General features: G+C 39.0%; 1 protein-coding gene across 3 annotated transcripts in view; it reads left to right on the forward strand.

Annotated features, from left to right (window-relative positions):
* Positions 1-23,511, forward strand: part of LOC139951362 (sushi domain-containing protein 2-like) — a 33,049-nt gene that overhangs the window by 437 nt on the left and 9,101 nt on the right. For 2 of the 3 annotated variants that reach the window (XM_071950222.1, XM_071950224.1), the window contains exons 2-18: positions 3,980-4,107; positions 5,348-5,425; positions 6,805-7,041; positions 7,495-7,593; positions 8,479-8,650; positions 9,834-10,124; positions 10,644-10,947; positions 11,448-11,549; positions 12,427-12,639; positions 13,340-13,599; positions 14,323-14,475; positions 15,291-15,461; positions 16,043-16,173; positions 17,732-17,864; positions 19,083-19,343; positions 19,765-19,956; positions 20,480-20,650. In XM_071950222.1, coding sequence (XP_071806323.1) covers positions 3,980-4,107; positions 5,348-5,425; positions 6,805-7,041; positions 7,495-7,593; positions 8,479-8,650; positions 9,834-10,124; positions 10,644-10,947; positions 11,448-11,549; positions 12,427-12,639; positions 13,340-13,599; positions 14,323-14,475; positions 15,291-15,461; positions 16,043-16,173; positions 17,732-17,864; positions 19,083-19,343; positions 19,765-19,956; positions 20,480-20,650 — 3,096 coding nt within the window. Of the gene's footprint in view, positions 1-2,281; positions 2,674-3,979; positions 4,108-5,347; positions 5,426-6,804; positions 7,042-7,494; positions 7,594-8,478; positions 8,651-9,833; positions 10,125-10,643; positions 10,948-11,447; positions 11,550-12,426; positions 12,640-13,339; positions 13,600-14,322; positions 14,476-15,290; positions 15,462-16,042; positions 16,174-17,731; positions 17,865-19,082; positions 19,344-19,764; positions 19,957-20,479; positions 20,651-23,511 lie in introns of those variants that run through there. The other variant, XM_071950223.1, reaches the window with a different exon arrangement.

Genomic DNA, 23,511 nt, shown 5'->3' on the forward strand with positions numbered 1-23,511 from the left:
AACTATCACGGTCGGCCATTTATGGGAGTCAAAATTTTGACTCATAAGATATGGCCGACCGTGTTATTGGACGAGGTAAAAAGAAAACCACGCAATTTCGAGGCATATTATTTGTGTAGATCATTGTATTCTACTTTTACATCATCTTTCTATGCATTTTATAACAAACGGTCACAAAACGCTTTTAAAGACCAACTCGACCGATCCAAGGCAACGTGTTCCTTTAAGTATTCATTTTTGTTGTGGGCTTGGTATTACATAGCTATAGAAGCAGTCATAATTTTTGGTCAGAATGTGACGTCACAGGAAAATGTTAGAAACCCATCTTAAAGGCACTGGACCGTTCGTTATTACCCACAATGGTTATTAGCATAACAACCTATAACGGAAAGCTGTTCATTGTTGAGAACCAGCTCCCTCTGAAATAACTTTAAGAAAGAGGTAATTTCTCACTCAAATATTATTTGAATCTGATGGAGCGTTTTTTTTTTAGCCATCTGAAAGCACACAATATTGTGAAACAAGAGTGTTTTTCATTATTTTCTTGCAACTTCGATGGCCAATTGAGCCAATTTATTTACAGATTTGTTATTTTATGCGTTTGTTGAGATACACCAAGTAAGATAACTGGTCTTTGACAACTACTAAACGTGGCCAGTGCCTTTAAAGTTGGCCTAGCATGACATTTGATTGTTGACTTGATGTATACTTTTTAACTTTATAACAAACAAATGCTTGACTTAAAAGTATTCCAAATGAAATTGTTTTGCAAGGATATTTTTCATTTTAGAGAAAATTAATCATTTTGGTCGGCCGACCATCGTTTGAAAATGAGAGAGAGAAAAAAATCTCTGTTCTACGTCCATGATGATGTCTGGCAGCTTGGTAAATCGATACTTTTTGCCCTATTTTTTTTTTTTTTTTTTTTTTTTTGGGGGGGGGGGGCGATATTTTATATTAAATCATACCCCACGCATCTCAAGTTTCTTGAAAAATGTGTAACTTAAAGATGATGTAGTTTCCCTGTGGATCTTTAATGTAATTTGTTGACGTTTTGGTTGTATGGTGTACTTTGGAAATTTTACTTTTCCATTCACAACGATTTAATAACAAATTATTTTTTCACAACCTCATTTTCGGCAAGAGGATGCAAATTTATATAGTGATATTCAACTAAAGGCACTGGAAACTGTTGGTATAGTTACTCAACATGTTAGCATCAAAACTTACTTGGTACCGAGCAAAGAAGAGCTGTTGGTAATTTCTATAACACATTGTGAGAAACAACCCCCTCTGTAGTTTTTAAGAAAGAGGTAATTTCCCAATAAAAGTTTTGATCTGAAAAAGTCTTCAGGCCCGAAGCTTTTTATTAGCCATCTGAAAGTTTTGCAACAATTATTTTTTCTTTCATTATTCGCTTGCAACTTTGATGTCCAATATTGAGTCAAATTTTCCCATTTGTTTTGGTTATTTCATGCATATATTGGGATACGCCAAGTTAGAATTGGTCTTTGACATTTTACCAGAGTGTGTCCCTCCATGCCTTAAAGTTAAATATCCAACGGTGTATGCAATACAGCGGAGTCTAAGTTTGAAAGTTGATATTGTTATGTTTGACTGGAACGTGGGGATTGGAATGCCAACCACTTGGACCCTTCTTATTTAGATTTGCAATATAGTTCTCGCTCACTAAGAGACCCTTTTTTTACACAATCAAACAAGTCCGTCTGTCATAAGTAATAACTGTACGTCAGAGAAAGAATTGTCCCTGGTATTTTGTCCTTAATATATTTTTGAAGTTTGAAACACATTAAATATACATTGCACAGAAACTCAAACAACACATTGAACATCAGTGACTTTTCCAAACCTTGAACGACTCTATAAATTGAGGAAAAGGATTTTGGTGCCAAGTTTTGTAGTTTTATGTTTTACAAAATGTTTTAAGAGAACGTGTGGATTGGAATTTCAACATAGTAATAATATAGTTTTTCTTGGTCAAATTCGGCAAATGAGCAGTCAATTTCATTTTCATGCGTTCGAATTAAAGCTGTTTTGCCTCTCCAGTTGTTACTGTGTTTCAAATTCTGAATTCGGCCATTCAATTTCGTTTTGAATCGAGTCAAATTCCTTTAGCACTATGTTCAGTTTAGCGTATAGCGTCATTCTTTTTCGAGACACACGCGCCTCAAGAAGCGTCTGCGAATTTGAATGCTGCTTTGATGAATTGTTAAATTGACTGATTATTTTGTTAATTCGAATGACGCAACATTACATTTGACTAATCCATAGAGCTATATATATTGTCAATATATATAGCTCTATGGACTAATCGAATAGCAAATTTTGACGATTTTGCGCGAAATAGAACAGCTTGGTGGTTAAATTGGCTGCTCATTTGGCAATAATCATACTGGCCTATAGTTCTATCTCCCTAAATATAAATTTAATCAAAACTTTCCATGAGAAATAATTGTACGTCAGAGAAAAACTGTTCGCTGATATTCAGTTCTTAATATCAATTTGCGAAATAAGAAGCACCTTAAATACTGCACAAAATACCAACGAAACACAAAACTGAATTTCGGTGATTTCCCGAAACCATATTTTAGTGCCAAGGTTTGTAACTTTGTTATTTACAGCAGCGTGCGGTTGGAATTCCATCCACTGAAGGTAAGGTGTGTTGTGCTTTTTGTGCCAGACATTGTTAGACATTGTGTAGCTTTGTTTAAACTAACCGGTTTCATTCACAGTCACCTGTTTAAACATGAACTTTGCACGCTGTGGGCCGCCATCTTGAATCTACTCATAACTCAACGAAATGTGTTTAGTTGCTTGTACGAGCACAGCTTGAAAAACAATTAGTTGTTTATTTTTATAAAAATGACAAATCAAAATGAATTTGAAAGATGGCTTTGGGGTGAATCACAGGGGTTTTGAAGCTGTTTTTATGGAGTGGGTTTTACAAACATCATAAAAAGGGCGGGTCTGTGATGATATAAACCATGCAATAACATGCCGGTGCAAAGTCTAATTATTCACTTAAAGGCACTGGACACTATTGGTAATTATACTCAAAATAATTGTTAGCATAAAAACTTACTTGGTACCATCAATGGGGAGCTACTGATAGTATTAAATACTGTGAGAGAAACGGCTCCCTCTGAAGTAACGTAGTTTTTGAGAAAGAGGTAATTTCTCACTCAAATTGAAAATACTTTAGGCCTGAAGCCTTTTTTATTATGCATTTAATAGCGCACACATTGTAAAAAATGTCATAGATTGTTATTTTATGCATATGTTGAATTATCTGGACTTTGACATTTACCAATTAATGTGTCCAACCCCTGTTGCACAAATTAAAGGCAGTGGACACCTACTATTGGTAATTACTCAAAATAATTATTAGCATAAAACCTTACTTGGTAACAAGTAATGAGGAGAGGTTGATAGTATAAAACATTGTGAGAAACGGCTCCCTCTGAAGTGGAGTAGCTTTCGAGAAAGAAGTAATTTTCCACGAATTTGATTTCGAGACCTCAAGTTTAGAATTTGAGGTCCCGAAATCAAGCATCTGAAATCACACAACTTCGTGTGACAAGGGTGTTTTTTTCTTTCATAGTTATCTCGCAACTCCGACGACCAATCAAGCTCAAATTTTCACAGGTTTGTTATTTTATGCATATATGTTGAGATTCACGTACAGCAAGTTAGAAAACTAGTCTTTGACAGTTACCAATAGTGTCCACTGGCTTTAATGTGTGCTTTGCAAATGCCTAATAAAAGGCTTCTGGCCTTAAGTCTTTTATTATTTAAGTTAGAAGTTACCTCTTTCTCAAATACGTTCTTCAGAGGGAGCCGTTTCATACTACCAACAGCTCTCCATTGCTCGTTACCAAGTATTAAAGTCTTGGAGATCGTATTGTTGCCGTGATTATTTTGACTTTTCATCTCTCTTTTCTACTCCTTTTTTGGTCAGATATGAATGGGTTCCAGCCGGTGGCTGATTTGTCCTCATCAGCCATTGAAAAGACAGACGACGCCTATTATGAACTCGGCCTTGGTACACCTTTCCCGTTCTATAACAAAAGATACAGCAGTATTTTTGTAAGTCTTCTCAGTTAAAGACAAATTGGAACCTGAAGAAAGTTTAAAGTCATGAAATAGTTTTAAAAGATACACAATCGCCTAGCAAAACAATAGGACGTAATTTTTTCAACGACTTTTTTCATTCGCTGAACTAAAGTAGAGTAAACAAACTCTATGGGATTATCAAATGGGATGGGGTTTACTCATTGAGAAAGATTGGTTACATGTACCCTTCATGTAACGGCTTTACAGGGGGAAAAAAGAAAACAATGTCACACAGCTGCCACCTGTTCTTTGAGATAGGCCTAATGACTACATGCGAGCGAGGCCTGTGTACATGCCTAATTATTTAGTCGCTGTAGGCTAAACATAGTTGTGAGACAATTATTAATGTAGCAATCATAATAGTTAGGCCCTATAGCTAGCTGTATGGCCATTCCTGCCTTTTTGGAGAGATAGATGATCTCTACACATTCGTGCTCATGTTCCGTCTGATATATTTTACATCCGAAGAAATTAGGCCTACCAATTCAAAATCAGACTGGGTTTCTAAAAACTAAAGCACCGGATCCATACTGAACGCCCACAAGTTGAACTGTAAGTAAAGGTTAGCCTACTCAGACTACACTGGATGAGGGCCCACTTTTTATAAAGCTGTTGAGCAGAAAGTCTGCTTGTCAAATTTCTTTCCTAAGCAAAAAAATATATAAAAAAATGAGTAGGGCACCAGTTGCAGAGTAATGTAAACTTTCTGGAAGTTTGGCTGGCAACCAGTTCCTGTTAAGCAAGATCTCTCTGTGCTTTTACTTTAGTATGCGCAGTGCTTTATAAAATATTGGGCCGAAACGCCATCGCGTTCGTGAACTCAAAGTTCTTTTGACAAGAACTATTCATAATGATAAACGATACAGTGTGAAGTTTTCATTTTCAAGAACGAAAAGAAAGACAAGAAATAAAGAATAAGAAGCGAATAAGGTTACAAACTCATCACAAAACTATGGGCCTATTTATAAATACAACCCGATTTATGATCACGTGGTTTTGGGGGATTCCCCCACTACGTGCTGCGGTGTACCAGTTATGTATTGGCTGGTAACCTAATGTTGGTGGTCCCATTACTGTTGAATACACTTTGTTGTTTCGTTTTGTTGAATGCTGAAAGCTAACTCTATTATGAATGAAAGTCCTAAATGCAGAAGTTTGGCGGTAAATATGAAACTACAACCAACGATTTTGTCATTTATTTAATGAAAACCAGATTAACGAAGACGGTGTTCTGACTTTTCTGGACCCAGTGGCCACCGTAGGACCCATCAGTATTCCAATCTTTGACGTGGTAAGTACAGCTTTGGTTGTTTCAGAAACTTTAACTAAAATTTAAATAACCACGGAACCAGTCCCACACCACACACTGACACTGCAGTGCGCATTGAGAGTTTTGGTGGTTAGATTTATATACGATAGCAAATAAAACAGTTTGAAAAGGTGAGAACGAAGTTCGGTCCATTCGATTGTCGTGATTGTTTTACTGAAATGTGCTTTCTTGTTGATGACACAAGCAGACAATGTCTTATTTAATCTTGCTTTCTACTAGAACCTATAACTTATACTTATTTTTATTTTTTAGTCTTATCGGCATTTTTAAAGTAATCAGTCAGCTATTTAATTTCAAGGTACAATTGTTACAGAATTGGTAAAACAAAAATAGTAACATCACAGGTTTACATGTACATAAAACTGGTGTACTAATGATGATGTTAGTAGAAAACATCCCTTGAAATATTTCTGTCTGAAATGTCATATTTGATCATAAGAAATAATTAAAACTAATTTCCTGTTTGGAGTTTATCGCTCAGGGCGCAAAAAAATAGTTTTTTGCATATTGATCAGTTATGTCATGCAAAAATGTGAAAACCGTTTTTTCACTACTTTCTTGTGACTCAGAATCAGATGGTCGATCGATCTCAAACTTCAAACTTCTACAAACTTCTACACTTTATGTATATTGTGGATTACATTAAGTGCTAAACACTGACAGCAACTGTTTTGTTAGCAAAAATCAATTCTGTAAAGTTCTTTTAACTTGAACTAGGCAGTGGATAACCAGTGTGGCAGGAATGGTATATTTGTATAAAAATAAAAAATACTCCTGTGTTCTGCCACCACTTATTCACAAATTTTTACATTTTTTTGTATGGCCCTTGTTTTTTAGGTCTACTCATTGATTTAATATGAAATGATGTTCTCCATCAAAAAAACCTGATTCCTTGACAATATTAAAGGCAGTGGACACTATTGGTAATTACTCAAAATATCTATTAGCATAAAACCTTACTTGGTAACGAGTAATGGGGAGAGGTTGGTAGTATAAAACATTGTGGGAAACGGCTCCATCTGAAGTGCCAGAATTTTCGAGAAAGAAGTAATTTTCCATGAATTTGATTTCGAGACCTCAGATTTAGAACTTGAGGTCTCGAAATCAACCATCTAAACGCACACAACTTTGTGTGGCAAGGGTGCTTTTTCTTTCATTATTATCTCGCAAGTTCGATGACCGATTGAGCTCAAATTTTCACAGGTTTGTTATTTTATGCATATGTTGAGATACACCTACTGTGAAGGCTAGTCTTTGACAATTACCAACAGTGTCCACAGCCTTTAATTAATTTCTTTCACTAATCAGAGTTTCTATAAACTGTTTATTTATCTGATTAGGATGGATCAGGTAAAATAGATCTACCTCAGGAGAGGATGGTCCTCATAGCGCCATTCTGGACTGAAGTGAAACCAGATACCGGTAACGTGTATTACAGAGACGGGTTGAGCTCATCGACGCTACAGGCCGCAGAGAACATCGTCAAGGGCTGCTACATAGACCAGTCCCGGTTCACCGCAACGGCAGGAGTTGTTGTTACATGGGACCAAGTGTCGGATGATGATGACACGACCAAGGTTGGCTCCCGGTTATTATCGTAACTTTTTTAATGCACAATTATTCATTTTTAAGGGAATAAAAGAAAGGCGACGAGTTCTTAATGGCCGTTTAAGACCGGCAAGGTCGTGGCTGTGCGATAAAGGCCCGAGCCTTCTGCCGCACAGCCACGACCCTGAAGGCTCGGGCCAGTATTGCACGGCCCAGACCCTGCAAGGTTTTAAACAGTCGTTTAAGAAACAGTCCTTACTCTTAATTCCTATTCGTGAATACCCTAAATGAATGTTAAAAGGTGAAATTGTTTTACAAGTATGCCTGAAGACAATCTGTGACAATCTCTGTTTGTTTAGAAAAGTTTGTTAGTTTTCAAAAATCTTTGGTAAAATTCTGTTTTTTGCTTAGTGGGTTGTGTGAACGATGGTATACTATAAGCATTGCAGCTTAATAAGTTTTCTTTTTTTTTTTCTCACCAGAAAAACAGCTTTCAAGCAATCCTCGTCTACGATGATTTCAGGTCCTTCGTAATTTTTTATTACAGTGATATGCAGTACCAGTCAACGTCTGTACCAAATGTAAGTGACAGTTAAGAAAGATCCCTTCCTTGGGCCTTTTTCAAATCTGGCTTGGGCTTCGTCTCCGGCTTGGGCTCGCACGTACTGTGTACGCAGGCAGTGGAAATGCAGCTCAGCCTTCAGGCCTGTACTTTTTGGAGCAGCACATGTTCTTTGCACGCGGTGCTCGTTCAGACATCCCTTATGGAGCCGGAGCCAAAGCTGAGATTTCAGAAATACCCTATGTTTAGCTATTCTCTTAAGTGGTATATTTCCATGCCTTCCACTTCTAGGACTCTATTTCGAATCACACCCGGGGGCACAATGTGGATTGGGATATTCAGTCCCTACCTGTCTTTGTGGGTTTTCCCTTTTCCCCTATTGAGCAAAATCTCCCTGATTGAAAGATGTAAATGTGGAAGTGTCGTGGCCGAGCGGTTAAGAGCACTGAATTCAAACTCTGGTGTTTCTGATCAGCAGAGTGTGGGTTCAAATCCCCAGCCGTGACACTTGTGTCCTTAAGCAAACCACTTGACCATTTCTTCGTCTTTCGGATGGGACGTAAAGCCGTTGGTCCCATGTGTTGTGTAACGCATGTAAAAAGAACCCAGTGCACTTATCGAACTGAGAAGGGGTTCGCCCCGGTGTTCCTGGCTGTGGCTGCTGTGTGCGCCGTAGCACCTTTTGAACCCTTTTACTATGCTACATAACTGGATCTCGGAATTCATCACTGCAATAAAAACCTATTTTTCTAAAAAAAATTATATACTCAGCGCCTTGAGTACCTTGTTTGGTAGATAAGTGGCTAAATAAGAATGATATTATATTATTTTTATTATTATTATGAGGGCAGCTCTACAACATGCCAAAGATTGTTATAGTTATTGATTTTGCTTTTCCTCCAAGGTTGGTTTCAATGCTGGAGACATTAAAGGGGGTCTCGCGTTCACTGAGGGAAGCTACAGTGCCCTGCCTAGCGGGACTAACTGTGCTGAACAAAGTGAGACGCACCCTGGAGCCTATGTCTTTAGAGTTGACGTGGAGCGTATGTCGTCGGCAGGCTGTCCTGGTGATACCCGTGAGTACAAGGGTTTTTGTTTGATTTTTGCTTAACCCTCATGGGAATGGGCGATGCCGTCTGTAGTAATAAATAATAATAAATAATATGAACACTTATAGTGCGCCGGTATCCACCACCAATGATGCTCATGGCGCAAGGAAGAAACACAAAATTAATGAAAAGCAGCTGTGGGTTTTCAGGGCCTCTTTGAACTTATGTGAGGACATGTTACAGATATTAAGAGGCAGATTATTCCAAAGTAAAGGACCAGCATGAGAAAAAAAAGGTAGGTTGTTGCTAGTTTGTTTAATTACACCACCCAATTAGTGTTACAAAAATTCTCTCTTAAAGCCATTTATACACTTTCGGTAAACAGTATTGTCCCTCACTTTGTGTATCACAACTTATATATAAAATAACAAACGTGGGAAAGTTTAGGTTCAATCGGTCATCGGAGTCGGGAGAAAATAACGGGAAACCTATTCTTGTTTCCGCGCGTTTCGCCGTGTCATGACATGTGTTTAAAATAAATCCATAATTCTTGCTAACGAGATTTATATTGTTTTAATGTTTTCTCAAAAAGTAAAGCATTTCATGGAACAATATTTCAAAAGAAGTCTTTCACCATTACCTTCTGTAAACCCTGTAAATTATTTGTAAATCTGTGAACTTTTTTTTGTTCTGTACCGAAAGTGTAAAATGGCTTTAAGGGTGACCTACATGTACCACTGTACCTTCAAAAAACACACTGCCAAAGATCATTATCATAGGGGGTTAGGGTCACTTCAATACAAGTTCAGCGGCCAGCCACTCTTCTATAATGCTTTGGCCCATGTCCTACATGTATGACACACATCCCACTATAGACTGTAGTAGGGGAATGCGTTTAGACTAGAGGTAATTCAACCCTAAGTAAAGACCCAAGTAACTAAATGTAAACACACCCACTCATTGAAAAGGATCTATACTTTCCAAGTTTTTGTGGCCAAACTCGGAAATTCTTTAATGGACCTTTTTCGTAAGCAATTTTTTTTTTCTGTACAGCAAAATTGCCACTGTAGTGCTTTTCAAAGGGGATTTTTTTTTTTTTTTACGATTCAAAAGAGGGAATCCTTACACAAAAAAATCAGGATGGTAATTCTATACTACAGAAGAAAAAAAATCCTTCCCGTAATGCTTTTTTGACTTCTTGCTTTCGCAGAAAATATCGCCCTCCAGGTTGCGCCATCTTCGGGGCCCATGGTTGGCGGGAATCGCATCACCGTCATGCACGGGTGCGATCTCAACTCCAAAGAACCCGTGTGTGTCTTTACAAAGGGTGGCGTCATCCTGCAGACAGTCACCAAGGTGGAGACTATTGACTCAGCCGTTTATTGCATCCCTGGGCCGTTCTACGTGACTGAAGACGTTACCATACTGGTCTATAAATCACTGGAGCAGGCTGAAGCTGATCCTGCAGAGAACCCTTTTATTACAGCCAAGTACACAGTAGGTAAGAGTTTTCTTGGGTAATAGTGGCGCGTCGTGGCCGGAGCGACCATGAGTGGTAAAGAGCATCGAATTCAAGTTCTTGTGGTTAAGTGATCAGAGTGTGGGTTTGGTAGCAGGAGTTGTTCTCCCCATGACTTTGGGGGCATTCTAGACCCAAATATTTGGACGTATGTCCTAGGCCTCGAATAGTCGCCACTTTGACACAAGTCACGGCTAAACTTTAATTCCAAAGGTGCATTGGGGCGTATATTTTTTTTGCCGGGGGCGCAATAGTAAAAGTCACGTTGAAAGGATTGAAGGATTGTAGTGTCAATGATGTCTGATTGTGTTTCGTAAGTAAATAGTGTGAGTCACACTATTGGTTCACTAAGCAGGAAGTCACTACTACTTTTGTAGTAATCGTTGTGGCACGATTAACCAAGTAGTTGAAAAAGTCGCGGCTCAATTAAGCAATCAATAGTTGCGACTCTGACACTTGACAATTGTTTTTGATCCTTTAAACCTAACTTTTGACTTGCAGATCATCCAGACGACAGCGTGCCTAGCGTGACGCGATCCTCAGCCGACTCCTCCTCCTGGAACACGGCGGGAACGAGTCTGACGATAACGTGGGACTCAACGCTCTTCATGGGCGACACCCTGGTGACAGTCTCCGTCCTGCAGTACGACGAATCCGTAGATGGGCAGATTCCAACTTGGGAGCTGGCCTATAACCTTGGAGTCAGCGAGCCGAATATCGGATCCTTCTCCTTTATACCAATGGCATTGGATAACATAACTGAAACCAACCCGTTTGGGATCATCCGAGTCATTGGAGAGGGCGAGTAAGTGTTATTGTTTTCAATTTGAATATCTGCCGGCAGAAGTAGCTTTTTGTTAAAGAAAGTGGACACAATTTGTAACCACTCAAAATAATTGTTAGTATAAAAACTTACTTGGTAAGGAGCAATAGAGAACTGTTGATAGTATAATTATTGTGAGAAATGGCTCCCTCTGGAGTAATGTAGTTTTTAAGAAAAAAGCAATTTTTCACTAAAATATTTTAATTTGATTTACAGACCTCAGAATTAGATTTTGAGGTCTTGAAATCAAGCATCTGATCTCACAACTTTTCACAGGATGGTTATTTTGTGCATATGTTGAGACTGACTTGATGCATTTGATTGATTTGATTGACATTGATAATAATATTGATTGATTGATTGACTGATTCTTTAACTGATTGGTATTGACTGATATTAATTGAATTGATTAGTTGATTTATTTGAATGATTGACTGATTTGATTGACTTGATCGATTATATTGATTCTTTTTAACTTGTAGGTACCCTGTGTCACTCTTCAGCGACGTTCACATGCTAGGATATCTCCTTCATCAACCCTATCAGGATAATCCTACAGTATGGGCTGACGAGCAATGCACAAGGTAAACTAACAATCCAAATTTATTGAGCCCCTTCAGAAAGAAAGACAGTTGAAAATTGGAAATGCCTGTTAATATTCAACACCACGAACAGACACACACCTGAGTTGCTTCATTGTTTATTTATTTAGGCCGAAAACTAAAAAAGAAAAAGCACTGCATAATATATAAAAATCAAAGCATTTAAGTACCCACTGTAAAAGAAACATATCCCACAATTTTGTACAAAAGCATGATTTAAAAAACATAACTTTAAATGCACTAATGGTCAATACTCAAAATAATTGTTGTCATAAAAACTTACTCGGTAACAAGTAATTTAGAGATTTTGATAGTATAAAACATTGTGAAAGCAAAGAAATTTGTGCATCAAGTACGTTTTTTCTTTCATTATTCACTTGCAACTTCAAAGACCCAATTCAGGATTCAAAATGGTTACAGATTTGTTTTGTTATGCATATGCTGGGACACACAAATGAAAATAGTTGTCTTTGGCAATAACAAGGGTGTCCAGTGCCTTCACTTACAATGTGTATGGACGCAGATTGGTACTGCATGTCACTATAATAAAAAATGACCACCCTGAAATCATCGTAGACTAGGAGTGCTTGAAACCTGTTTTTCTTGTGAGAAAAAAAGAAAACTTATTTAGCTGCATTGCTTGTGTACCACCAGTCACACAACCCACCTCGGACAAAACAGAGTTTGACAAAAGATTCTGAAAATGTACAAACTTTTCTTAAAAACAGACTAGTCTTTGACAGCTACCAACAGTGTCAAGCAGTGTCTTTAAATGCTGTTTTCTCCAATTGCTACTTTTTACTGTTATCTACGTGTGTGTGAAAATCGATGAAGAATTGCTGCTCTTAATTTTTTTAAGATGGGACGCTCAAGAAGATTTAGACAACAATGCTAATGGTGAGCCAAGATACTTCAGTGATGTCACAGCTTGCCCGTGCAATCTAGACCAGGTAGAGTTGGATTTCGGAAGCTTCTTTGAGCAAACTGGTGGCTGTTCAAGAAATTTTGGCGATCCTTCATGTACACGTGAGATGAGCAGCTCAAGACGTTGTTTCTTAAGCACAAATTCAATGTGAGTAATAAAAATAAATAGAGCAAACCTATAAACATGATAGATAGATAAAGCGTAATAGACGCAATTTTCACCGTACAACACAGGGGCAAACAACCCTGCCACATGTTTTTCCAAATGTCATGGTCGACTGATCATTAAACCACCAACATTTTATTGCCAAAGAAATTGCCAAAAAAAAGATTATTCAGAACAGGGTAAAATATATATTATTTTGATTTTTTTTTAAATTGTGGGTTAGTGAAAAAACTTGCGGGCAACTTGTCCGACCAGCGAGTGAAAAGGTTAGTTGAGGGAAACCTTTGTTTACATGTGTTATACACTTATTTCCATACTCTCATAAAAGAATGACAAACAAATTTCACTCTTTTCACCTTTCATAATCTCAACCCTGTCCATGGTAAGTTTCCTCTTTTTTCGGTTGAAGAGTTCATGCCTGACTAACGGAAAATGACCTCACAGGACCTATAACGTCCCTTCTGAAGGATGAATCAGTATTGGTTAAGTGTCTTACTTTAGGACACAAGTTTGTTTTTGAATGTTTCGCTGGAGTTGAAAACAGTTTGTGACGTAATATTCATATCGCATTCACATTAAGTATGAACTGAGCTTAAGAAGCATTAAACCCTGCCAGCGATTTTTAAAACTATCTTCGTTTAATTTTTACATCACAACCATTTGTCATTATGCGTCATTTCAGAGCTGGGGCAGAATGTTGCTACAGTCCTGAGGGCAATCTAATATTCTCCATGGATGACCGCACAGGGGGCAGCTCGGACAAGGCACCGATGCTGGGCGTGGCGCCTTATGCTCTGCCCGGTCATACCCCATACTTGTCCCACTGGGTGGAGGATGTTGTACCTTATCAGTTCTGCTGCCGTTGGGCGACAGATAGATGTCGTACTTACCTTGAGAACCGACCCGGAAAGGACTGCTATGACTACAATGCACAACAGTCAGGTATATAACGCCCATTTCATACAGCCGCTTTAGATTTGCACCGAATCAAATTCTGAATTAGGCACATGAAAAGTTCGAAATCTGGAACGGTTAGGAGCGACTGGACGCGCTAGAAGTCAAAAGATCTACTGTTGCAGTGGTTCGGAACGACTCTGGAGCGCCTTGCATGGTTTCAGACAACGATCTTGTCATGAGCCAAGCCAATGGAAATGTTTTGTTAGTTGGACTGTGTGAAACCAAAATTTATTTGGGTCAATTCCTTGAGTCACTCCTCTATGCATCTGTCTGAAACAAGTGTTACAAACCCTTGGACTTCTTCTTTTTTGAGTGGTGTCTTCGGTCAATGATGTTATGGCTGAGTTGTCCCCAGGTCTTCCAGTCCCTCATGCATGTAGATTTTTCTCCAGCTGTCACAAACCCAGTGTCTCGTCTTAGCAGATCAACATAGGTCAGGTGGCCCTGAACTCTTTGAGTTTGACCTTTGCTTAGGCTCCCAGAGGACAAGCTTGCTGGCTGGAAGCTCAGGTAGGCGATAGCAGTGCCCTGCAAACTGAATTCTTCTTGCGCAGATTTTGGCACTAAGCTTGGGGAACCCAAGATTGAGAACCCTAAGTTGAGAACCTCAATTAGTTGTCTTTCAGTTGCCAAGTCAGGGTTTTATCCCGGCAACAATATTTTCAAAGGAAAAAAAACAAATAATTTTTTATAATTATCTCTAAACAGCTGTTGTCTTTGGTGACCCACATTTCGTGACCTTTGACGGGCGGAGGTACACCTTTAACGGCATTGGAGAATATCAATTAATGGAGGTAGCTAGCCTTGGATTCAGACTTCATGGAAGAACCACAATGGCAACTGAACAGGGAAGAGACCCAGGTAAGCATTTAGAAGGCTGCCCACCAAGTTATCCAAATAGGAGAACCATGTTAAAGGCAGTGGACACTATTTGTAATAACTCAAAATAATTGTTACTATAAAACCTTACTTTGTAACGAGCAATGAAGAACTGTTGATAGTATAAAACATTGTGAGGAACAGCTCCCTCTGAAGTATCGTAGTTTTTGAGAAAGAAGTAATTTTTCACCCAATTATGAAAAGACGGCAGGCCTGAAACCGTTATTAGGCCTCGGGAAAATAGAACGCTCCTGGGATCACCTCGGGAGTCGTAGTTTTAACCATAGCACTCAAAGCAGTCAATATTTGTATACTATCGCCCCATTCTAAAACAACTTCACTGGCTCCCTGTCTTTCAACGAATCATCTTCAAGCTGATGATCATTGTCCACGAAGCACTAATGGCAAGGCTCCCCACTATATTTCTGAACTACTTCAAGTTTACACTCCGTCAAGGAATCTTCAATCAAGTTCCATGCTTCTCCTCGATCAATGAACCCTTGTCTTGACACTCCTAGGGTGACAGGTCTTTTTCTTCAGCTGCGCCACGCATCTGAAACTCTCTACCAATTTATCTTAGATCTTGTCTAACATGTATGTACCATGAAATTCAAATCTCTTCTCAAAACTTATCTTATGTCACAGGTTTTCAAGGAGTAATTTAGTTGCTACTATTGTTCTTTTGTTTATTTTTGGTTTTACTGCGCCTTGAACACCCAGAAGGGATATCTACGTGGATATCATAAGTCTTAATTAATATTGTTATTATTATTAGAAATATTACACCCTTTTCTCAGTTGCCAGTTTCCTCTCAGCCGTCGCCGTGCATGAAACCGGAAGTGACTCCATCCACATCGAGGTTGGGCAGCTCAGGCCATTGAATCTCTACGTCGTAGGGGCAGATGGTAGCTTCAGGCAACCTGACCTATGGATGGATGGCGCAGTTTATCATCCGTTACACCTCAGGGGTAAGTGCTAGGACCTAGACCTGTGAACAAGTCGTTAATGGATAATCTCGATGGTCTAGTTGGTATAATGACACTGCTCTAGAAGGTTGTTGGTTTGTATCCCATCCAAGTAATATGCCTGTGATTTTTTCCCACAGGACTTGGGAAAGTACTGAGTATACAGTGCTAACACACATCGGTGTATGGTTAAAACCAATAGACCCTTCCCATGAAATATGTAAATTGCACATAGCGCGTGCGCACTAATGTTTTGGTTGGCAAAATGAGGGAACATCGCGCTGTTTTGTACACGGCTAATGGGTGCGTGACGCAAACGCGATTGCGCGTCTGCTTAGTGCACAACTCTATGGCGTTTGCCAACCAACAGGGTATGTACGCATGCGTGAATGTGATTAGCATATTTCATGGGAAGGGTCCATTAATACTCTTTATCCCCGATGCAAATTTGACATCTATTAAATCTTTAATGTGTGTTGCGGTGATAGTTGAATCGTTGTAGAGTTGAGTGATTTTAGTTGATGGGAAATTCATGTCACAATATACTTTTAGCAGAAACTAAACAATGTTTTTATTCTTTTCAGGGGTATCTCTGCATGTGAGCCCTACCTTTAGAGAGATAACGCTATCCTTCCACGTCTCACATATCAACATTAAAGTTAAAGCAGAGACACTGACTCCCAGTATAACCGTGGAGGTATTGTCAGGCACAACGGTAAGCACTTAGAACGATGTTTGATTTAGTAAGAGTACAGAGTGTCATGGCAGATTGGTTAAGAGCATCAAATTCAAGTTCTGTAAAGTGAATTTTGACATCACAGGGCTGTCTTTGCAGCGAATGTTTCACAAACATTTGTTGCGATTTTGTGACATCAAAATTCGTATAGCATTTGTATTCGCAGGAAGTAGCCTATGAACTGGGCTTTAGTCTTCGGGGTGTGGGTTTGAATCCCGGTTGTGACACTTGTGTCCTTGAGCAAGACATTTAACTGTTATTGCTTCTCTTAACCCATTGGGAAAATGGTTGCCTATGTGTGGGTAGAGATGGTTCTTGTTATTGATTTAGCTTAGTGCGCATTTAAAGCCATCCTTTCGGTAAACAGTTTGTCCAAACGCCGACACTTCGTGTATCACAACTATATATAAATAACAAACCTGTGAAAATTTAGGCTCAATCGGTCATCGGAGTCGGGAGAAAATAGCGGGAAAACCCACCCTTGTTTCCGCACGTTTCGCCGTGTCATGACATGTGTTTTACTAAATCCGTAAATCTTGATGTCGAGAATTGATAATTGTTTTAATGTTTTCTCAAAAAGTAAAGCATTTCATGGAATAATATTTCAAGGGAAGTCTTTTACCATTATGTACCTTCTGTAAACCCTGTAAATCTGTGATTTTTTTTTTTTTTTTCTGTTTCGAAAGTGTATAATGGCTTTAAAAGCTTTCGTTGGATAGGTAGGCAAAGCACTATTGTGTTTGTTACCCATTTAAATAGCACCTTCTAAAGGTTTACTAGGTTTTGTGTTCTGAAGCAAGACACTAAAAGTCCTGAACACTTTTGGTTATTACTTAAGATAATTGTTAGCATAAAAACTTACTTGCTAATGAGCAGTGGGGAGCTGTTGGTAGTATAAAAATATTGTGAAGAAAAGTGTTTGAGAAAGAGGTATTTTCTCACTCAAAAAATAAGACAATTTAGGCCTGATGCGTTTTATTAGCCAACTGAAAGCACACTAATTCATATGTTGGATACACCAAGTGAGAATACTGTCTTTGACAATTAGCAAAGGTGTCCATAGTAGCTTTTAAGCTGACAATATTATTTTCTTAATATATAGTAAAAACATTGGTTGGCGTTAAATGCATAAGGCCATAGAAGGTCTCACTGTTGTTTTGAGACAACGTCTTTGTTTTGGGCTTTGGGCTTAGCCAGTTGTGAAAGAGCCACCAAGACTGGAGTTCCTGCAGGCACGATACGTACACAGCCTAATGGAAGACAACTTAAACACTTGTATTATTTTATGGAGATTGCACCGTCCAAATCTTATCAACTTTTGATGTGATGAAAGGGGCACATCTCAAAACTTGTGCAGCTTTTACTTTCATAACTCTTGGATTTATGTGGAAATTATGAAAAAAATGTCAACTTTCCCATATGACCAGTGCAGTATCTCGCCTGCCAGACTTGCCAAAGAATGAACAAGGTCGATGGATTGAAAACAAAGGTCACTCGGTCTATACAATAATCAATGAGGCATAAACTGTTGTTGCAGGTGATTGGCACATCAGCGGTGACCGGGCTGATGGGCGACATGGACGGAGATCCTTTGAATGATATTAAGAGCATTACCGGAACTGTCTATCAGGGAGATGACCCAACCGAGATGTTTGAACTGTTCCAGACATGTGAGTAGATTTTTATCCACCTCGAAACTATTCCAGGATAATTTGTGGATAACTAGTGGATAACTTGCAGATAACTTCTGGAAAAGTTTATCCACAAAGTTTTAATCAAAGATGATAAACTGCAAAGTTTTTTGTTTTGTTAAGTCTATGGAGGTGATAACCAAATGACCTGCTTATGTTGTTCTAGACCTGTGAGTAGATTTAGCCACCTTCTCAAAACCTTTTCAGGTTACTTAATAATACTAATAATAACAACCGCATGTCTATAGTTCCTTACACAAGGGCTCAGAGGAACAAAAGAATAATTATGTATACGGTGAAATGAACAGAAGTGTTTTGAGAAGAGTCTTGAAACAAGAGATAGTTGTGGCTTGCATCTTATGATTTTTTTCCTCTAGAAAAGATACTGATTGTGACAGAGAGACCCTGAGTGGGGATGATGAGTTTAGTTTGTTTAGCCATAAAGACTGTAAACTATTTTGTGATTCATAAATACCTCAGACGGTTTCGCTATTCCTATTGGTGGAGAGCGCGTCACGTGGGTGTGTATAAACCTTTGTTCATGACCGGTAAAAAGTGTTAATTCATGGGCGTGACACGCGACCTTGCACCTGTTCTTATAAGACAGTTTCTTCATTCCCATTGGTCGAGAGGAACGGCTGAAACAGTTGTGCCACATCACGCGATACGCGCGACGCGCACAGCATTCCCTCACAAGGAGTTGTTTACCCGAGGGCGGCGGAGGGCTTTACCATTTCATAGCTGGAGGGGTGTTGTATTGAAAGAAATCATTTAACAATATGATTTTTGCATTTTTTTTTACTTTTTTACCAAAAAGTGATGATGTTTTTGACCGAAAAGGTATTTATGAATGGGAATCAAAGTGTGTTGAATCGGTTTTCAACTAGTGGTTTAAACCCGCCGAGGCCTGGTTCTTGATAATTTACCTCGACTTTGTCTCGGTAAAATTATCAAGAACCAGGCCTCGTTGGGATTAAACCACTGGTTGAAAACCTCTTCACCACACATTGATTCCCTTAGTAATATCAATTTCTACCTTCAGCTCCTCTGAGGTATTCTCATCTGTAATACCTTTCTTTTGAAGTCCCTTACTAAGAGTGGCTTTTGGGGCAAACTTGCACAACCATTAGTAAAAAATACAACAAAATTCTGACAATGCACTCAAATTAATCCAATATTTTTATTATATTTGACTAGGGGAAGCAACTACACCTGATATACTCCACCGTGACGGAGTGACTAAAAGAGGAGACTACCGTAACACAACCTTTGTCCCCACGTTAGTGACGCCCGGATCGGAGACACTACCTCCAAGCATTGGTACTGGGTTGGAAAGCACATGCCAGAACCTCCAGGAATGTATCTTTGACATGTCCGTTACTCAGACAGCGGAAGCTGGTCAGGCTGCATTCGCCGCTAATGCTGAATTTGTGGAGATGCAGCAGATGTTAGCGAAAGGTTGGCAAATTTTTTTAATTGTTTTTCTGTGAACCTTGACCAACATTTTGTAGGGTTTGGACATAAATTGGTGAATCAGTTAACCGGTTAACCAGTCAATTGTTTATCCATTTCACTGGTTATGAAACGAATGTCAGGTTAACCACTTTACTTTTTAACAAACTAGTTTTCCGGTTAAAGATGTTGGTGAAAAGTTGGCCAAAATAATTTTGTTTTTCTGTTAATGTTCACCGATTTGTTGTTGTTGGAGCATTTAATAAATGGTTGACCAGTTAATAGTTTAACCAGTCAACAATCATTAATTATCCATGTCACTATTTCACAGGTTAAGGGTTAATAAACGGTTATAATTTCAAATAGAAATTGTCTTTGCCCGTCCTGTTTAATAACATAAGGATCTCCTCGATTTGCATCTTTACAGTCGAGACGTGCCGATACATCCAAGGTCCAGAGGGCGGCCAGGTAGCCTTCTCAGATGAAACCAAGCAATACGTGGTTGGAACCTCCGTCACTTTCTCGTGCGATGACGCTGCAAATATTCTAATAGGTCCAGCAACTCGCAACTGTCAATCCAATAGACAGTGGTCAAATTCAGTTGTCCCAGCCTGTATTGGTGAGTTTATATCAGACAATTTTGTTTTGTGCTTAGCAGAGGATACCGGCCAGAAGCGGTGCATGGGACATGGTTTTTTTTGCTGGTAATGTTATTCTGGTAAGCATAATTTTTGCTGTGCCTAATGTAATAGAACTTCTTAAGCAGAGACTTATGTATGATTTGAGGCATTGCATGGTGAGGTACCAATATATATTTGGTTTGGGGTAACAACATTTGTCGTGGCGGTAGTAGACTATATAGCAAGACAGTTTTCTAACGAACAAACTCTACCCGGCAAATAGATATACACATGGTGTTACCGAGACAGAGACTTAAGAATATTCCGTCTGCTGAGCAAAAACCAGCAGGATATCACTCTCAGGTTGTACATAATATGGTATGGTATTTTTTTGTGCAATATTTGTATCTCCCTTCTGTAACTTGTTGTGTGTGCGAGAAATGTAATTTCTTCTTTTAGGAGAGTTATAAGTGTCTTTATTACTTAAGACTTACGTCTTATGATTTCTCTTTTCTATAAAAGATACCGATTGTGACAGAGAGACCCTGAGTGCTGATGGAGTTGAGGTGGTAAAAGAAGGCACAGACAGTGATGGCAATATACAGGTGACGGTCGGCTGCCCCGGTACCAACGTCACATCAACTCTAACTTGCAAGAGCGGAGAGTGGACTGGAGGCAAAATTAGCTGCTCCGGTGAGTAGAACTAGATTGTAGATGCATTTTAAGATTAGTTGACAGCTACGGAGCTCCTTAGATGCCGTTCAAAATGTCGCAACTACTGGAAGTTTGGCCACAAAAAGTCAAAATATCCTTTTCAATGTTTGCGTTGTATTGCTTGGATCTTTAAACTTAATGGATGAGCGGTTCATAAGACTGGACAGTCAGCAGCACAACGCTACTGGCTTGCGTTCTTCACTGTGTGGAAAAGGAATTACATGATAACAGGTGCGAGTTGTCAGAGGAAAAGGATGTTTTATTCTTACCTCTCTCTTTAATAGACCCTTGTCGTAATGCTCGAGAAAATGTTGGGATTAATTGTCTAGTTCCCTGATACATTTTTCATGTTAGAGTTTAATGGACCAGTTTTAATAGCAAAAGGTGCGTTTTCAATGAAAATTTGCATCCCCTTATAGGGTGACATGGCCGAGGTGTTAAGAGCATTGAATGATGAATTTAAGTCCTGATGGTTAAATCATCATATGGTGGGGTTCAAATCCCGGTCATGGCACTAATGGCCTTGAGCAAGATGCTTCACTAAAACTTTCATCTTTTTACCCAGGGGTATAAATGGGTACCTGCGAGGGTAGAGGTTGATATTGTGTTTGAAAAAGCCTTTGGAGTGCTACGGTTGCCCGGGGTTGTATACCCCACAGGGTGCTGAGAACAATTACAGGAATTTTATTGGCCCATTGACCAGGGTACTAATATAATGGTACAAATGGCTTCTGCGCAAACAGCGGAGCCAGTTTGTGTGAAGTGAACAGGGCTTACAGTGGAATAACTTCACACACTTACAAGTGTATGTTTTATGTTTCAATCTAGGCCAACTTCACACAAAGACCATTTTGTCAACTATTGTAATTCACGTATTGATTGGCAATGGGCTAAATAGTGTATGTCTATTCCCCCGAGGGACTTTGAGTGACCAGAAGACCGAGGGAAAAATGGCCCCTTAAGATGATCTGGTCACTCACAGGCCCAAGGCGACTACATGTTCCCTGTTTACCGAAATTATGCGAGCCCATATGTTTTAATAACACACCTCAGTCTTAAATGTGAAATAAGAAAAGAGATTCAGAAAAAAAGGAAGTTTTTTAGTTTCTGTTCATGGGTCATGTACAGAGATGCGCTGTAACCAGTCAAAAATTAAAAGATGAGTGCCCATTCGGGCACTATTCCCGCAAAAAATGCGTGCGCGATCACTAGACTTTATTAGTTCATCCCACGTGACCGTGCTTCTGCCAACCAAAATACAGAACAAGCAAGAGGTGTGTTAAAAAGCTTGATATTGTCTGGGAACCAGTTGATGTTTGTTGAGCAATATGAGTACTAGTGGATGAATGGTCCTTACCAACTTAGGGCCTCTTTATCTCTTTATGGTTAACAGAAAGGCAACACCCCGTAACTGTAAAAGAACAAACCTCTTTCAGGAAATTTGTTTTAAAATAAATCAGGTTTTACATTATGGGCTCTCTAAGGGTTACACTTTATGCTGGACTACATAAGAAAACCCTTGTCATAATTGTTAAGGCTTGGCAACACAGACTTGGCAACACGGGGTTGAACCAGGGCCTAACATTGACAAAATCACAATAATATAGAGCGCCACCAAGAGTTTAGCCCAAAAGCTATTTAAACAAATTATTTCACAATTTGATGTTACAACGATGGAGGAATTGTCATGCACAAATTACAGATGGACATTTCCATTTTGTGTTCAGAAAAGCAATTTACAACCAAATTATAAAGCGCCACCAAGTGTAGAGACCAAAATTTGTTTTTATTTCAAAGATGGAGGTTGTCCAATAACAAAAAGATGGAAATTTGAGCCCACTGCAAGTATGTTCCTGATCATGCACATAGGCAATGAGCTAATCCTTGCAAATTGTCTGCGGCAAACGTACTGCATTGTGAATCACTTATTTGGTAAACCAATAAAACAATGACTTTTTAATTTTTTCTCCCATTGTTTGGACTTCCTCGCCTTTCACCTCTAAGACCCCGGTTCGAATCCCATTAAAGGAACACGTTGCCTTGGATTGGTCGAGTTGGTCTTTGAAAAGCGTTTTGTTACCGTTTGTTATAAAATGCATATGGTTAGAAAGATGTTGTAAAAGTAGAATACAATTACCTACACAAATATGCCACGAAATTGCGTGGTTTTCTTTTTACCTCGTCCAATAAAACGGTCGGCCATTATGGTCGACCGTTATAGTTCGCGACGTAAAAAGAAAACCGTGCAATTTTGTGTGATACTTGTGTGGATCATTATATTCTACTTTTAAAATATCTTTCTAACCATATGCATTTCATAACAAACGTTTTCGAACACTTTTTATAGACCAACTCGTCCGATCCAAGGCAACGTGTTCCTTTAAGAGCACTACATTGAATGGGTTTTCAGTCCCTAACTGACAGCATGGGTTTTTCTCTGAAATTAATTCTCCTGGGTTTTCCTCCCACTTCCAAATCAGAACATTCCTTCCTTGTCTTCTCCATGGGGTTCTTGGTTAGTAGTGCAGTGATTAAGTTCGCTTTTCTAAGGGTCCTTGACTTCTCAACCAGAGTTGACAAACAGCCGACAATGTTTTGTGTTTGTTAATTTTTTTTATTGCCAATATTTTTAGTCAAATGAAAATGTACATTTTGATTTGGGGCAGACATATCTATAAACGATGACGAAGCATTTCCAGCCCCAATCAACTTTTTGCACTCCACTTATTAGAATTACATTGCCCTCTGTTGCCTAGTCATTACAGCGCCCTCTGTTGCCCAGTCATGTTCGGGAAATGATACACCCAACCAAAATTCTATTTAGACTAGCACCACTCATG

This window comes from Asterias amurensis, chromosome 19 (genome assembly GCF_032118995.1).
Source record: "Asterias amurensis chromosome 19, ASM3211899v1".
Lineage (NCBI taxonomy): Eukaryota > Metazoa > Echinodermata > Asteroidea > Forcipulatida > Asteriidae > Asterias > Asterias amurensis.